This window comes from Periplaneta americana, chromosome 9, assembly GCF_040183065.1.
Source record: "Periplaneta americana isolate PAMFEO1 chromosome 9, P.americana_PAMFEO1_priV1, whole genome shotgun sequence".
In the NCBI taxonomy this organism is placed as follows: domain Eukaryota; kingdom Metazoa; phylum Arthropoda; class Insecta; order Blattodea; family Blattidae; genus Periplaneta; species Periplaneta americana.
The window spans coordinates 92390262-92408784 of record NC_091125.1 but is presented as its reverse complement, the minus strand read 5'-3'; the positions used below and the strand labels follow the sequence as shown (position 1 = coordinate 92408784).

The 18523-nt window shown below is 35.8% G+C and overlaps 1 protein-coding gene across 2 annotated transcripts in view; it reads right to left on the bottom strand.

The window, feature by feature from the left end:
* Positions 1 to 18523, bottom strand: part of LOC138706239 (endoglucanase F-like) — a 219349-nt gene that overhangs the window by 82259 nt on the left and 118567 nt on the right. The window contains exon 1 of one of the 2 annotated variants that reach the window (XM_069835287.1): positions 2342 to 2468. The exons of the other annotated variant lie outside the window; for it this stretch is intronic. Within the exon in view, the coding sequence (XP_069691388.1) occupies positions 2342 to 2347 (6 nt within the window). The 5' untranslated portion in view covers positions 2348 to 2468. Of the gene's footprint in view, positions 1 to 2341; positions 2469 to 18523 lie in introns of those variants that run through there. 2 annotated transcript variants of the gene reach the window in all.

Sequence of the window (18523 nt, the reverse complement as noted above, 5' to 3'; positions counted from 1 at the left end):
AAAATGATTGAAAATAACAATTCATAAATACACCATATAATAATATGACGCAGTAAATTAAAAATTTTTTCTCAATGTTTCCTTGGCTTAGCTGGTATACATCTGCATGCTGCAGAAGTGAAACTTAAGTTGTAATTAAGTAGTAATATTTTTATATGTTCAAGGAGGTAAATTTTATTATGGTTAATAATTTAATACTTTCATATTCAATACTCGTCAAAATTTCAAAGTGTAACAATTGGCGTATGGTAGGCAAAATAATATATGAAAAATGAAGCGCACAAAATCAAATTAACTGTTTATAAAATTACTTATCTGAATTACTTTTCAGATATTTGATAAGCACTTCTTTTATTTCATTTAAAGTCTTTGTAATATGATGAACTAAGAATTATCTGTAAATCACTGACACCAGTTGGATCAGACATTGCACTCACTAATTGTTCGTTTATTGATTGTGGTGTTGGAACATTCACTAAGTCGTTGACACTTTGTAACTGCACAGCAGATGAGAGGTTAGATGCCTATTTCCTCGTCTTGCCTTCTCTCACTCGACCCATTCTGCTCTTTTTCGTTTTTGGCTCAATTTTAAGCGGTTAATTTGCATGGTTTCTTTCTCTCCAATCTCTTTTTCGTTCAGTTTCTAATACTGGCATATTTTCTAACATAAAGCTTGTCAACAATGTAATTTCACTCACTAGTTTCGATTGTATAACGTCGCAACACTACACAGAAAATTCACTATCTCGCGGCAGTTCCACTCTCAATGATACATGCATTAATTTGTGTAAATTAGTAGAAAACCGAAAACATAAACTTTATTTACGCGATAACATAGCAACATAATATAGGCTACAATTTCCTAACAACAACACGCAAAGCCTTGTTAAGGTTACACCACAGTCTACTAGTATATACAGTCACGAAGCTCAATACGTAGGAAATCCGTATCCATAGATAATTGCTAACCACTTGGACCACTTATCATGCGAAATAGTACCAGCACAGTCTATTGTTCCTAGTACTCACATTTACCTCAAGCTTCGTGACTGTATATACTAGACTGTAGTTACACTCTGGTGAAAAATGTGGACTTCCAATTTTTTTCGCTTAAAACCACCATTGCTATCTCTACTTCCACCCTGTCAAAGGAATTTATTCAATTTCGCTTCTAAATTGGTTTTAAAATGTTTTTATAATGTCTGCGTGGGTAATAGAATGAAAATAGTAGGTATTTGAAAATTCCTGTTTACCGCAATTTTTCAGTATTTCTAATCCTACTGTTTTGTAGTAAATATTGTCCAATATATATAAAGTTCGCATGCACATAGACATCATGCTCGAAATCAATTCCAAGTATCGATTTTGTACAAGTTTTTTTGTGCCGCGGATGATGATTTTTATTATTGTCAAATTAAGAGAGAAATTAATTATTAATTTTGAAGGGAATTATTACAAAACTAAAGAACATATAGGAAAAATTATACTTGGAGTTATTTCCCAAACTCTTCTGCAACACACATTAAAATTTGATAAACTTGAAATTAAATTTGACTAAAAATAAAGGTTACCCAAAGATACCAAACAATTATAATTAAACATTTATTATTCAAAAACTATAAAATAAATTAGGCCTACTTTGAAATATTCAATATTTCAATACAGTGGCAATGGGAACATATTGTGAAAATTTGGTTGAAATCTGTAAAATAGACAAATGTTCCGAAAGCTGATAAGAATTTTTCTTGTTGTCAAATGAAGGAAATTAATTATTAATTTTGAAGGCAATAATTACAAAACTAAATAACATATAGGAAAAATTATACTTGGAGTTATTTCCCATAATCTTCTGCAAATATATTAAAATTTGATAAACTTGCAATTAAATTTGACTAAAAGTAAAGGCTACTGAAAGATACCAAACAATTATCATTAAAAATGTATTATTCAGGAACTATTAAATAAATTACTTTAAAATATCCAATATTTCAATACAATGTCAATGGGAATATATTGTGTTGGTTGAAATCTATAAAATATAAAAATGTTTTGAAAGCTACCAGTGACCCCTTTTCAAAATTCGTCATAGAATTTTGTTAAAAAGTGTTCGACCCTTATCCTGCCTAAAGAAGTTCGTCTTCAAATTTTATTAAGTTTGTCGTTAAAATAAACTGTTATGTAAACATTGTGAGTAAATAAAATAATAAAGACAAATATATTGTATTAATACATTTAAAATCAATACCGACACCACATTGTACAGTGTAACACGTAAAGAAAGGAACGAGTGCTTTAACATGCACTGAAGCGTAATAGACGGACGGAGCTGGCCGCGTGTTACCTGCATGTTGGATCCTCAGCCTCGTCGTCGCGCCTGTCAATAATCTGAGCCGGTGCACATATCGGCGCACTTTTTATACAAGCTGGGAGTCTCAAGGAGTTTGACATATGGGGAAACCCTCACCCGTTCCGCGAACGCGCGCCACTGATTTGCATCCCGCGCCTTGATGTATGATCCAGGTGGCAGTTCTGCCCATGATTCACCTGCGCATGCAAGGCCAGCTCCACGGGCTTCCTCCTTCTAGAAGGCCTTGGCTCCGCTCCTCGCTTCTCATTTGTCGCTGCTCTCGTTTTAATCCTTCGCGAAATATTTATCGGCAAGCATCACCACCAATAAGGCAAAGCAGAAGTTAAGCATAATGATCATCTTCATTCTATGTATGAACGACTGTTATGTTGCAAGACTTTAGTGTTAACAATTATTTCATTTTCCAAGCTTCTGTCTTCGATATAGCCTATCTGCCTACTTAGGCCGGCAGCATGCTGCATCGGACATCCTGCCTCGGACAGGACATTTGTTCGATGCGGAATGCTGCAGCCATATAACAATGCGTGTAATCGCCGACGCACAGTGGTTCCAAATTCAAATCTGACTTGACAAAATGTATAAATGTTTGAGCTTCAAAACAACATAAATACTGCCGTTGTATAATCCTAAATATTTGTGTACCTACGATTCGCAATCAGTTTTCCGTAAGAATTAATGAAGTCTTCGCATGAGTAGGTAGAAGTCATGTCTTCAGGACAGCCATTCTCTTCTCTTTAGCATCGTCCAGCAGATGTCTTTCGAAAGTCGATGTCTGTAGACGTAATATAGGCTATTGTCAATCCTCTTCGAGTTTTCGGTGAATAAAACTACAGGTATTGTCCTACATTTTAGTACATAGTACATTTTCAAACTTTAACATTGAGTTAGTCTATTTAGTTCTAATACTCATTACTACACAGAGAAGTATTCCATGAAAATTATTAAAAGTTTCTTTGAAGTAACAGACCCGCAAAAGCAAAGGCTGTAAAATTCCACTGTCAAAGTAGGTTCAGCGTTTACATTAGTCATTTATGTATGTAATTATAAAGGTGTTATAACCATCTTCAACCACCTACTCCTTTTATTTATATTTTAGTGATTGTGGACGGAATTCTAAAAGAGAATTGTTTGATGTTTGGCGGCAGAAAATATTTCAAGGAGATTAGCCTTGTGTGTGAGAGAATGTATTGATTAAATATGGTTTGAAAGAGATCCTGAGGGACATGATCGTGAATTAGTGCAGAAAAAAGTGCTCAATTCTGTACGAAACTTAAAGAACGTTGGACTAATTGCCGCTGTGTATTAACGGACTTCTTGAGGAAATACGACGATTGATTAAATTAAGAGTTTTAAGAGTTCTAATGAATTTTTTTAATACATTGTATCCAAGAACGAAAAAACAGGTCGTCCACGAAAGCCGTTCCATGAATGTACCGTTAGAAGTTCCAAAAGAAAGCTGAAGCCATTGCTGGAAACGCACTCGGTTGATGAGATTGTTCTTATGCATATGTGGTATTATATGCCGCAAAATCTGCATAAAATCTTACCCATGACGCGCAGTTGATAAAGAAAGCCGTACTTCCTATTGGGATTATGTCAAGAAGAACGGAACAAAGATTACAAGAATTTTAGGGAACATCATACGCTCTTATATAATTTCCTCTGACCCGATGGCAAGCAGGCTTCCTATCAAACGCCAAAAGAGAGGAAAAACTGTATCTTTTGATATACTTACTGCGACTGCTTCAGGATCACTACAGAGGTGAATGAGAGGGTGGTATATCTTACCTAAACGTAATCAGAGTTTGCATACAAACACAAAATGCTTATTTGCAAATTTTATTCAAAATTTTATGAAAATCTGTTAGAAACGAGAAGAGTTATTAATGTTGCCCAGCTATATTTGTATTTGGAACCACTATGTGTCGTCCAAACCTGTGGAGTAGCGGTTAACGCGTCTGACCGCGAAACCAGGTGGCCCGGGTTCGATTCCCAGTCGGGGAAAGTTACCCGGTTGAGGTTTTTCCGGGATTTTCCCCTCAACTCGATGTGAGAAAATGTTGGGTAACTTTCGGTGCTGGACCTCCGACTCATTTCACCGGCATTATCACCTTCATCTCATTCAGACGCTAACCTATGATGTTGATAAAGCGTTGTAAAATAACCAACTAAAATAAAAATACTATGTGCCGCATCTAACGGTCCGAGACAAAATCGTCCTTTCCGAGATAGAATGTCCGATGCAGTATGTTGCCGGCCTAAGCTAACTTTCCTAATAACTTCGTAGGAGGCTATTCTAGTCCATAGCTTATGTCATCTAGTTTTTCTACAGATAGAACACAATGTTTTCGTCTTCTTTTCTTTATTTAAAATGATCCGGTTTTTCTCGCTTTTTTTTTTATTAAGTTCTAGATAGTTGAATCACATAGTTATTGAACGGCAGGGTGTTTCCCTACACTGTTTCGTAGGATTCCTTCGTAATATAGGTATAGAAAAGAAAATTCGCTCTACTAATTTGTACTGCATCGCTATGAATTAAACTGGAGTGTACTGAATAGAACTCAGTTGTATACTAATGCTCTAACTTGACGTCCCTTCAGCCTGGGTATCTGTTCATACAACGCAACATGAAATCTTCTCTCCCTCGATGCAGGAGAAATGTACACACCATTTTCTCTGCGGTTGCGTTCGACTTGTAACAGTAAAGTTCAATGGAATTTATCTGAGAGGAACCCGTTTACTGGCGAACACTCTGTATATAAAATTATTTCTACTTTTCGTTGTAATTGTAGTCTAAGTATTTTCCTGTGTCTCAACATATAATTGAATAGGCAATGAAGACTGTCTTATTTTTAAAGGATTGCCGGTCACCAATTGAAACCATTTAGTTACGAATGCGCGAAGTTTCATTGAAGGAAGTCCGCAAAGATTTTAATGAAAAGGATAGAATCTGTTCATAGTTATTTGTTTTAACATTGACGTTACTTTAAAATGTCGATTATCTTAAATAGAAAATAATATTTGAAATGTAATAAAGAAACTGTAATGTTACGAAATGTATAAAACATATATTGGGAAAGTATGTGTCATCTTCATGACATTTATATAAAAAAAAAACGAATATCGCCGTTCCTTGCTAGAAGGCAATACAGTGCCCCTTGAAACAGTCAACCCACTACACATTGACATAAGCATAGGCGTAGGCCTATGCTTACATGGACATTTTAGTTAAACCCTGGAGTGCTTATGCTGCAAAAGATCGTTTTACGTGGGCTGAAAAAATGGATATGTCGCTTGCGTACGGTTCAAATGATTGCAGTAGCACAATTTCCAGGAAACGTTATAGCCCAGCGTAACACCATCATGGGTATCGAGAGGAACTGGGTTACGTTGCAAAAAATTGTTGCTGCTGCATACTGTATTAGGCAAATCCAGTTGCGAATCCACCAATCATGCCATCTTGTTGCAATGCTGCGTTCAGACTAGTGAAATCCAGTTGGACTAATATTTATGAATTTTGCCATGATCTGTGGAAGACTTGCTGTATTTCTTTTCGTTTAATTCTTGTGTTTTCGTTCATTGTGAACAGTTAAAATCTCTTCGTTCTTGATTCATTTTAAACAAAGTCTGCCTAGTACAAACATTTTAATTATTCAGTTCTCAACTGCGGAATACTATTTACAGGAGCGCGCGCTGTATATTCCACTACTAGGCCTATACACCAGTTCCTGAAATGGACGTTTTCATGAGTCCACACCTGTGGAGTAATAGCGCGCCTGGCCGGGTTCGATTTCCAGTCGGGACAAGTTATCTGGTTGAGGTTTTTTCCGGGGTTTTCTCTCAACCCAATATGAGCAAATGCTGGGTAACGTTCGGTGCTGGACCCCGGACTCATTTCACCGGCATTATCACCTTCATCTCATTCAGACGCTAAATAACCTGAGATGTTGATAAAGCATTGTAAAATAACCTACTGAAAAATCGTTTTCACGAACCGTGTACACGGTGATATTGATCAAGACAACGATGAAACTTTTGACCAGTAAGATGACACTGAGAATAACTATGACATATAATTAAAATTTCATTATTTATGTAGCCTACACATCAATTAATATAAACATTTCGGACACAGGTCTTCCGAAATTTTCATTTTTTTTTATTATAGGCTTATTTATACGGACAAAAACCATGAACGGCAATCACTTCATTCAATCGAAATAGTATATACAGTAGAAGCTCTTAAGTTCGACAGAAATAAAGTTCGACATCCCATAGTTCGACTGCTTACGTAGGAGGATGAGACATGCCCCTATACGGGCACTAAGAAATGGGTTTGCCATTTGAATGGGAGTTGGTTCTGTGTCTTGTAGTGATATTTTTGTTAAAGGAAAATAGAATATTTTATTGATTAGGACATCCATTAATCACTGATTTTAAATTAATGAACTCTTCTTTTTCTATTTGAGAATTATGCCGTTTGTGAGACGGAACTGTCGAAACCCACTGTGGTACTAGAAGCCCATACAGAAGTCTCGGGGAGGGCAGGAAATGCAAGTACAGTACTGTAGTCGTTGATGGCCAACCAATAACAATTTGTATTCATTTCATCTGCCACACCCACTACCCTTATTGGACTGAACTTTCAATTCTGTTTTGTTGAACTTAGGAGAGTCCACTGTACTATGAAACAAGCCTATAAAACAGAGCGTGTTGGCTCAGACGCCAGCGTTTGTGACTCGTATTCGAGAGGTCCTGGGTTCAAACCCCGTGGGCGGCCAATCCGACTGGGGTTTTTCATGGTTTCCCTCTGTCAAAAAGGCAAATACCGGATTATAAATTTACATACCATGATCCATCACCGCCTCAGTCACCAATATCATAAACATTAATCAGAATCTGAAATCAGTTACACAAACTACCTACAATACATAACAGAAACAGGAACTTATCAATAGTAACAACGGCCTACTGTATACCCACAGATCCTAACACGCGATATGACCACAGATGTTAGTGTATGAATAAATTTAACAAAAAAAAAAATTCATAAAGTTATAGGCCTACTTTAAAGCATGCGTCAATGTTTAGGAAACCAACGAAGCGATTTTCTTAATTTTTTTCTCCTACTCTCCCTCAGGGTTCAGACTGTTGCCTCTTCCGTCTTCAAAGTGTCTCTCTCCATCTTCTTGTCGGTTGGTCTTTCTATACTTCTCCTTCCTTTGGAGGCATTGGAAAGCTGCTTTCAGAGGTCTGGTATCTTCCATCCTCTCGACATGTTGTATCCACTTGCGTCTAAATCTCTGCATTCTTGAGTTAATTGCTTCAATTCGTAATTCTTTTCTGATATCATTTTTAAGCATGTACTCTCCCGTACATCCTTTAGTTTTCCTCAGAAACTTCATTTTGCAAACTCTGTAGTTTGGTCATTGTTTTCTGCGTAGGTACCCAGCTTTCACATTCGTAAACTAGCGAAGGATTACTATAGTGTTGTAGAATTTGATTCTCGTTTCGTTTCTTGTTTTATTCCTTAAAGTTTTACGTATAGCACAGCATATTGTTTCATTCTTCATTAATGTCTTATTTGTATCTTTATACTTTCACTCATAATTTCACAAGCCAAATAATTGAAGAAGGAGATTTGTTCTACAATTTCATTTTCAACCACTGTTTTTTTTTTTATCTTATCGGTGTTTTCTCCCAGCATATCATTATTTTTGTTTTTCTCTTGATATTGTAACACCAAAAATTTTACCTACTTGATTAAGATGATATGTTGAACGTTGCAGTTCATCTTCTGCTTTTTAATCAGTATCACATCATCTGCGTATAATAATATATTTAAAATATTATTTTCGGTTAAGTTTATGCGTTAATTTTCTGCTTGCAATTCTGGATCATATCGTTAACATAAATATTGAAAGTGTTGGCGACATGGGGCATCCCTGCTTAAACGTATTATTTGTTAAAATCTCTTCTAATTTAGGTAACTTTTCTAAAAAATATTACGGTTTTGTTTTCTTCATAAATACTTTTCACCAACTTTATGAGATGATTAAGGTAGCCTTGCTCCTTTAAAATTAACCACAGAGCTTTTCTCGTCTTACATTATCGAAGGCCTTCTCGAAATCTACAAAAGCAATGTGGGTCTGCAAGTTGTATTCTCTCCTTTTTTTAATACCAGTTGTAATATGAAGACTTTTCTGTTGTTTGATATGTTGTTTTTTTGTACGACAGCATTATAAAACAATAAATTAATAAAGAAATAAGATAAATTTTGTATTTCTGAGCAGTTTAATATCATTATCTATGAAGAAAGGGGTTTCGGTGACAAGAATGATGTATTAAATACATGTTATTGCACGGAAAATATTTGCATTATATTAAATTTATGGTATAAATTATACCATCATAATAGAAATTATGACGTTTCAGTTGTCATGGCAATGTTTTGCGGCATTGGTATAATAGGCCTATGCACAATTTTCACTACCAAAAAAGACTTTATATTGGTGGAATATTAAAAAAAATATATTGTGACAGCGACGTGAGAATCGAACTCACGACCAGCGTCCCGCAAGAAAGCAGATCGCACAGGCTCCACGGAACATTGAGTGACGTCGCGCGGTGGAGAGAAGAGAGAGGGTGTATTACGACAACGCGACGAGTCTGCGCGCGCAGCTGCTATTTAACGCAGTGAATGTGGAACGACCTTCCCGAATATTCCAGAAGTCTGTCGATGTAGAGATATCGAGATAATTCTCTACACACCTGTAGAAAATTCTCGCAACTATGATTTTGCTATAAAAGAAGAAGCGCCAGCGAACTAGACAGAGTTTTAGAGTTTTCAGTTATTCAGTCAGTGAGTAAGCCAGAGCAAGCAAGCCAGACTTGTGTGCCGGAGTTCGACTCGAGTGTGCGTCCGCATCTGCGTCAGCATCCGAAGGCCTGAGTTCGAGTGCAGTGGATCGCAGTTGGAGGGACCTGAGTTCGAGTGCAGTGGACCGCAGTTGGAGGGACCCGAGTTCGAGTACAGTGAACTGTCTCTGAAGGTCTGTGGTTCGAGATACTGTGAACTCGAGTGACTGAGATAGAAGAACTGTGAACTGAGAACTGATAGTTCTGATTTGTAAATAGTGCTTTGTAAATATTAGTTAAGATTAACAGTTAATTGTTGTTCGTATTAGTCCAAGTAAATTGTCATTGTCGTCGGTGGAGTGCTATAACGAATACTGTGTTGAGTGAAAATCCAATTGTTGACGAGAGCGTTTAAGGTGAATTGTAGAAAGGAATTATTGTTGTGGCGAATAAATTACATTGTTGTTACTAATAAAAAGTCACAATATATTGGATATAATGCACGAATCCTTAACAATTTATTTCGACGCGTATATTATTACTAGGAAAAGTGAAAGATTTCGGGCCCTCCGCTTATGGCTGGAATCTGAAGTTCCACAAAGCCTTTGAAATGGACACTCAACTCGCTGTTTAAACAATAATAAATACGACTCTTTGCCTAGCAGTGGCCTATGACATCTGATCATTAGCTCGACGTGGAATGATAAAGTGTTGCTGAGTTTCTGTCCCTTTAATATTAACGCCGCGCCATTCTTCAGCACCCCAATGATACTCAATGCAGAATCAATGCCGCAAACTAGCGAGGGCTTATGCGAATGATGTAATAAAATAAAAGAGTACCGACGGCACTGTTGTCAGTTATATTTAACAGTACTTCGCATTTAATTGAATGATGTAATTAAATTGTATCTAATTAAAAGGAACCGGAACGGACCATAACCATTTCTTACGAGACGGAACGGAAACATTTCAGAAATTCACGAACCGAACATAGTTCGGTCCGCTCCTGTCCATTTAAGATCCTGCAATATAGTACAATCTAGTGACGAAGGATGACATTTATGGACACGGATTGTTAAAAATTACTATCTCGATCTCACAATTTTGGTCGATTTTGTCGGCCAATACAATCCTTAAAGTGGCTACAACCGAATTGTCAGCATTATTTCGATTGAATATGAAAGGTATGGGCCTACTGTTAACTAAATACTCATAAGGAATTCCTGTTGCGTTTGCGTTTACATTTCAGTTCATTGTGTTATAATTTTTTACAATGCTCGAATAGGTGCGACCCTTGGCATGATTCTCTGTCTGCGGATAGAATAAGTAAAACTGTTCACACGATCAGCACGTTCTGATAAAGACACTGTCAGCGTTCCAAGAGTCTGAATTGTAACTATGCCTTCGCTTAGAATGTGTAACAACCTCTATATATGCAGGAAACGCCTTGCAACGCTTGTGTTGTCTGAACCACTTGAAGACGACTTAACAGAGGGTTATGTCCAATTGCAGATTGATCTTGAGAGATGTGTGGACAAAGAAGACGTGGGAAAGTAGTACTTTTATTTCTTTGTCACTGAAATGAATTAGTGAGTGAATCGAAGAGAAGGTGTTAAGTTCTAAAAATGTAAGCGTGATTCTCATGTCTTTGCCAGAACAGGTTTAAATAATTACGTGAGCTCGAAGCCTGTTGGACATTTTATCACTTAAAAATTTAATGTCCTACACAGATTTGGATGCCAGGCAGCGTAGTTGAAAGACGTAGGATAGGATTTTCAAATTTATGAACTGTGGCCAATACTGAGATGGAACGACTTTTTAACTTGTAGTCAGTAATATGAAACAAAATACAACTTTATTAACAAATCTTCAATGCAAAGAAATAGGTCCATGCATTTTCTTGTAGATTTATATAATCAGTAAACTATTTTCATAAAAATATTAATCTATACCTAAACAAAATAAAATGTATGCGAAATCGTCGAGAAAAGGTTTATTTTCAAAGGATGTTACTTTTTTCATACCTATTTTATATAAACTTACCCAAAGTGTGTTTTGCATCATAATAAGTATTCAATAGATAATAACAGATTATAACTGCATATAAGTCTTTCTCACGGCCGATGACTTGAATCAAGCGCCAGCTGCATCAAAATAATAATAATAATAATAATAATAATAATAATAATAATAATAATAATAATAATAATAATAATAATAATTGCTCATATTGTGTTTTACTAAAAAATTAGTGTTAAAACATCATCCTGTGATAAATGATGTGCGATTAGTTGTTATTGTTGCACTAGGTCAAGTTCCACAGACAAACTATTATACTCAATATTATAAATTACCAATCAATAGCTTCAAAACTAGATTTTACAATTGGTTATTAAATAATCCTTTTTATTTTGTTGCAGAGTTTTTCAACACAAATTTGTATGAAATTGCATTTTAATAAATAAGTTTAATTCCAGTTTTCTTTAATCTAAAAGTTACAAATTACTTCAGGTTTTCATTGTATTATTTAAATTTTACTGTGTCTTTTATTATCGTTTTTTTAAATGTATTCTGACGAAGCCTAAAACTGTATGTCTAATGGCCAAATAAATTGAATTGAATTGGTTCTGTTTGTTACAGGTTGTGATTCATCTGTGACTCCTGGGGAAAGTGTGAGTAGTAAGTCTTCATCACGTATTGTACTAAAAAAGCTGTTAAGTTTCAGGATTTTATCACTACAGCGATTTGTCTGCCTACCATGATTTCGATTTGGGTTATGTTTCTTATTAATCATACCGTGATCCATTCTGCTAACACGACTCATCCATTTCTTTCTGCCACGATTTGTCATTCCACTAAATTCGGAATTTTTAATGTTGAATTTATCTATATATCATTTAATGAGTATCTTTGGAAACTCTTCTTAACGTTTCTAAGACCTATATTTTTTCGCATGAAAGTGAGAAAACCATTCGAGCTAGAATGAAGATAGAGTACATTCACTGAAATATATTTTTATAATTTAGAATTTAGCCTGTGACATCCCTTGAGGACTAAGGCCTCCTGCACGTAGGCAGGGTAGCTCTGATCGACCTTGTTCTCTTCTTCATTTTCTCTCGTGTTGGGTATGAAGCACTTTCACTGGTTTACGATCACTATTCACTGATTCTGCCGCGCACTTTGCATCATTTCACTATTCACATATTCATTCGCGTTGCTGCTGGCACTTTAGAACACATTTCACTTTTCATCGATTGACGTTTCCTTCGACAGTTTTTTCCATGTTGATCTGCTTCTTGCACGCCTCGTCCACTGCTTCCCCGCTCTCTGTGTGAATGTATCCGACCATCTGGTTCTCTGTTTTCCTGCACTCCGCTTCCCAATCCTGGAGTCCCACATGGTCACTCTGTATGTCCACTGGGTGTATTAAACAATATTTAATATCCTTGCAATGCAAACACACGCTGACAAAGATGCTCTGAAGCTATGAAGGACAATATCTTGAGATGCGCAACAGATGTAACGATTCATTCATAGATTTCTGCCCAAGGGCAGGTCTTACACTACAAACCCAGAATTCTCCAGTCTTTCCTATTTTCTGCCTTCCTCCTAGTCTCCGCATATGATCCATGTCGTCTATTATTTGATATCTTCTGCCCTGAACTCTTCTCCCATTCACTATTTTTCTTCCAGTGTATCATTCAGTAAGCAAATAATTATTAATTTAAGAAACACATTCGAATTTCTTCGTACAACCGTTTTTTGCTAACATTGTGTAGGCTATTAGTCGTAGTGCCATAAAAGAAATTGAAGTCTTCAAAAATATTGAACTCATACAATTCAGGCGCCATATAATTTTTTTTTTAGTTACCATGGCTACCTTGCGCCCGGAATTTGTCTACCTCAGAGTTTTACAATAAATAAAATGCCTCTAGTTGCTTTAAATAAACTTGGACGGAGTTATGCAATAATAGACCAAACGACAATTTGAAAAAAAAAAATAGATATTTGCACAAATCTGTTGATGGCAGGATAACTTAACTCTGGAAAAATCAAGAATGCGATATCTGAATTTTGCTGCTATTTATAAGCAAAAATTCGTTTATTGCATAAAATTAATTTATTTATTTTGCTTTGAAATAGTAATTCAACTGCTGGTCTCTTATCAAAAATCGGTTAGGCTTTTTGGTATTATTTGTGTTATTTTTTTGTAATGGCATGAATGTTATAATACTTCTTGCATAAAATGTTTCATAAAGAAACAGATTTATTTCAATGGCCAATACCTCGAAAGATATTTTTGGCGCTTGGTCTCTTATTGCGTAACTCCGTACAATTTAAGTTTGGAATTATGATTAAATACTAGTATAAATGTCGGCAACAAACTTAAAATAAAACAAATTATGAACACGTGCTTTAGAAGTCTCTACACATTACAATCAATGATTGTAAACATTTTAAGTGTTTCAAATGAAAAATGTTTCGTTTTTTTTTTTCCTAATGCTGTGATCTCTACACCTTGCGATGGCATCCTACGCTGCTTAGTTCGGGTCTGCTGTTTAATTAACATACAAAAACAAAATAAAGCTAGGTAGTTGGAAATGAGTGCTCCAATACACCTATTTACTCCTTGAATATATGTTCGTTATAGCTTATTCATAACAGTTGACCTATACAGGGCTTTCATTTCAAAACTTCACAGTCTAAATATAGGTAATTATTTAAATTGAATTCAAATTAAACAAAAACATGTCAATTTAGATATTGAGGGGGAAGTCTGAAACCAGGCTTAATTGCATTTTAGATTTCATCCCCCAACCCCCAGCCACCCCACTCTGAAATTTGAAATTGCACCTCTATATTTTTATAGGCCTACTTAAATATGAAAGAGTATTCAATTGTTTATACACCTCATTCATTTGTTTTCGCATCTTTTGTTTTCTACCGTCGCCTGGAAACCTGTATTTTTGTTATTTTCAGATGATTGTAGGATGAGAACACAGCTTATTTTGTGTAATTTCTTAAATTTAATCAATAAGGATGATTTATATTCTCCCTTGAAGGGTATACACCATTTTAAAATAATTTAATGCACAAACACAACTATTACGTCATGAAAAGCTCAGTAAGTTTTTGTAGTTTTATTCACTTTAATCTACAATAACAACAATCCAGGTTGCCAGGCGACGATGGAAACAAAAGATGCAAAAACAAATGAATGAAGTGTATAAACAATAGAACACTCTTTCGTATTTAAGTATAGAAATCTAGGGGAGCCATTTGAAATTTCAAAGTGGGGAGACTGGGGGTGGGGAGTGAAATCTAAAATGCAATTAAGTCTGGTTTCAGACTTTCCCCTCAGTATCTAAATTGACATGTTTTTTTGTTTGAATTGAATTGAATTTAAATAATTAGTTATTCACACTGGGAAGTTTTGAAATGAAAGGTCTGTATAAACAGACAGAAAGAGCAACAAACAAACAAAAGAAATGAAAAATTCATAGGCGTTCAAGAAAAATGTATATAGTAATGAGCAGTTCGATACACGTAGAATATACTGTACACCCGTTATACACAGGGACTGTATAGAAGATGAGTTGATCAGTAATATTTACATTATGATCGTGAGAAATCTAGATGATGAATATATCATTATGCTGCGAATGATGATTACACGAAATCATAAAGGGTGGACTACTTTAATTTATGGAGAAAAGGATATTTAGAAATATTATTTATTGTGCATGTATTAATATAAAAAACATGCCTAGATCTAAACTTAGCTTCGACGAAGTAAGAATTTTCCCAACGTAGGCAAATACAAGTACTGCAGTAGTAGAAGTACATAACAGTCTTGACCTTTCAAACTGTGTTTTTCCTAAGCGTTGTCTGTAATTTGCATACTATTTTCTCGTCCGATGAGAGTGATAAGTGTTATCCACCCCGAGCTGTTGATTCATCAGTTGTGCGAGACGCCGATTTAGTGATTTTTTCCTTGACGGTGTGGGTTATCCCGTAACAGGAGCATTTATTAATAAATATCATACGACCCTATTTCACCTGCAGACATTTTATGATTATAGTTCTACACATAGCGTGCTATAATGTCGATTTTGAAGTGACTTGAAAGAATTCAACATTCATAATCACCGCTATAATTAATATCAAGGCCATTATCATAATAACCATCACTATCATCACCTACAAGATCATAGCCATCAACACCATCACCCAAATCATAATTATCACCTTCGTCATCTTACACGGTACCATCATCCCAGTCTTCACTACTACCATCACCAGCATCGTCGTCATCAAAGACATCATCACTAATAACGTTGCCTTTTCTTCCAGTGTTTTTCCAAATTAAATTTATCCTATTTCGTATTGCAGACGTAAACTTAGTTTGAGATCAAGTATTACAGGGTGATCCGTTTGGGTATGGATAAAATAAAAACACAGTAAAACATTTACTACTGACCTTTGTTTGTTGAAACTTTGTGCATACAATACTGAAAGATGAGAGATTCCTCAGAGCTCAACATGATCCCATTGCGCACCCTACACAACTCATAACGATGATGCAATTCAGCCCATGTCCGTTGTAACATAAGAAGGGTGATTTGTTGAGTAATTTTTACTCTCAGATCATCAACGTACCTGGGTTTCTATGAATAGACAATGTCTTTAACAAAACCCTACACGAAGAAGTCAGGAGGGGTTAGATCTGGGGAGTTTGGGGACCAAGGCAAGAGATAGCTGCTTCTCGTACTGGGTTTCGCCTGCGACCTTCTGTTTTTTTTTAACACAGAACCTGTTTCTACAAGTATTCGATATCACAACATTATGGAATCGTATTTAGGTACATTACGCACACCATACTCGCGTCGAAATTCCCTTTGAACTCTTTTAACACTCTCAAATTTAGCATACCAAGGAACACATTGTGCCCACTGTTGATTTGTAGTAGTCATTTTAATCATTCACGATTTTCTTTTGTCCTTTCAGATTATGCATTGTTGATTGTCATATATTATGGAAACTCCCATCTTTTAATCATAATATAACCAGCAAAAAGTTTTCCCTACTATCATAATAGCTTTATAATAATGAATTAATATTATCCATACCCAAACGGATCAGACAGTAGTTATCAGTAGTAAGCCTGTGATCATCCGTTCCGGGATAAACAAAAAATAAGAAATATTTACATATTTAGTGTAACAACGCTACAAGCCACAGCAGAATGTCAATGCTATCAATAGCAAGGCCATGAAAAATTGTAATTCGTGCGAGTATACCCAATAACATCATCTCCCCTCGTTATGGGTATTAGGGCGTCGAATTTGCGTAGCCTACAAAATTAGCCGTACCGCGCTGACTCTCTCAGTAATATCTCGGCATCGAGACCAGATTGATTAAGTTGATTGATAGGGAAAATTTGTTGTGGGCTGAGACTAACTTCTAAATGTCGCTTCATATGAAGGGGAAATACTGGGTGTTCATTTAAAAGTGTCATGACGTCACTGTTGATGAGTCAGCGATTTGAAGCGAGTTTCAGCTTTTGTGTCAGAGAAGTTGCCTATTAATCAAGGCGTTCAATCTGAACTTGAGAACGTGTACGGTATAACTTGAACGTCGTAGCAACAGATGGTGGTCTGTACGGTCTGTGTGCTACCACAACCTCTTTCGAATTGTGTTTTGCGCGGGCAAGTCATACGCAGGGTAATTGTTACCATCGGTTGCGTACGGAAACATTCCACAACACAAATCAAATGCTCCGTGTCCATGTTGACCGTCGAAGTTAATGTCAACAAATACGTAAATAATCGTCTTAACTCCCTCCACATATCCCGACAGTAAGAAAAAAACTCACCTCAGTACATGTTTCGAAACAGTTTACATTCCTGCCACTACCGGCGTTACTGTACGTATCGGTAAGTACTCTTCTGAATGAACGCCTTGCTTGCTAGGCAACTTCTCTGGCACATAAGTAATACACCTCTGCGGAAGTGTAGGAAGATTGAATTCTCTAGGCCCATCGACTAGCGACATGACGGCATACAGCGAGCCATGACACACTTTGAACTGAACACCCAGTATATTGCATACCTTTCGTTAATTTCTTATCTTATCCTAGACCCATCCTGTTCATTTGTAAAGCGAAACATAAATAAAAAATTCAAACCAATACAACTTACTGTAGTTTCATTTCCGAAAATGTGTGGCGTATTCTACGTCCCGGTGTAGAATTGTTTTTATTTTTTTTGCAAAGAATAATGTACACAGATATTTGTGGATTTTTCATCATGAACGAAAGCTTTCAGAGAAAAAGATTGTGCAAGCAGGCAGACGTTTGCTAAAAACGTGTTTTTACAATAAAATCCACTTAAGTAGCCAATATTTTTTATCTCACTGCTTTTGTTGCACCTGGTGTAATGAGAGCTGCTCTTCATCCTTGAAGTAGTTTCATGTTTTTGTGCTGATGTCAGTCTTTTATCCTCTCCATTGCGTCACACTTGTTGAGCACAGGGTACGAATTGATTTCCTTGTTTCGTCAACCTTTCCACACGAACCGTAGCATCAGGAGCTGTAGTAATCATTAACATTTGCCTTTCATTTCTTTAATCGTTAATCAGTTCTTTCATACACACAACATTAGAAGTTTGCACTGACCAAATTTTAAAAGCCTGGCCAGTTAACTTCTGAATCCAAACTTCATACAGCCATTACGTATACATTTTTGTTCATTCTTTCACTGATTTACTAGCTAGACATGATTTAACCCAGTCACACTGACATTGATTCAGTCATTCACTTCACATTAATTAATTAATTATTTCATTCGTTCATTCATTGAGTTATTTATTCGTTTATTTAATCTGTTATTTCCATATCCACTAATTAATTCAGTTAATGATTACAGACTTGAAGCATTATTTGTTCATTCATTCATTCATTACATTGATTTCTTCTTTTAGTTATTCCACCATTAACGAATTACTTTATTCATTCGGTACTTCATCCATTTGTTTATTTATGCCTATTCGTCCACTCATTTACTTATTTACTTTCTCATTCTTTTGTTTCTATTTTCCACTCGTTTACTCTCTACTTTCATTTTAATTTATGCATACACTTTCAACTCCGTATATTATGGGAGTATATTATGATTTATCATCGGTGTGATCTACAGGGTGATCCGTTTGGGTATGGATAAAATAAAAACACCGTAAAACATTTATTACTGAACTTTATTTGTTGAAACTTCGTGCACATAACACTGAAAGATGGGAG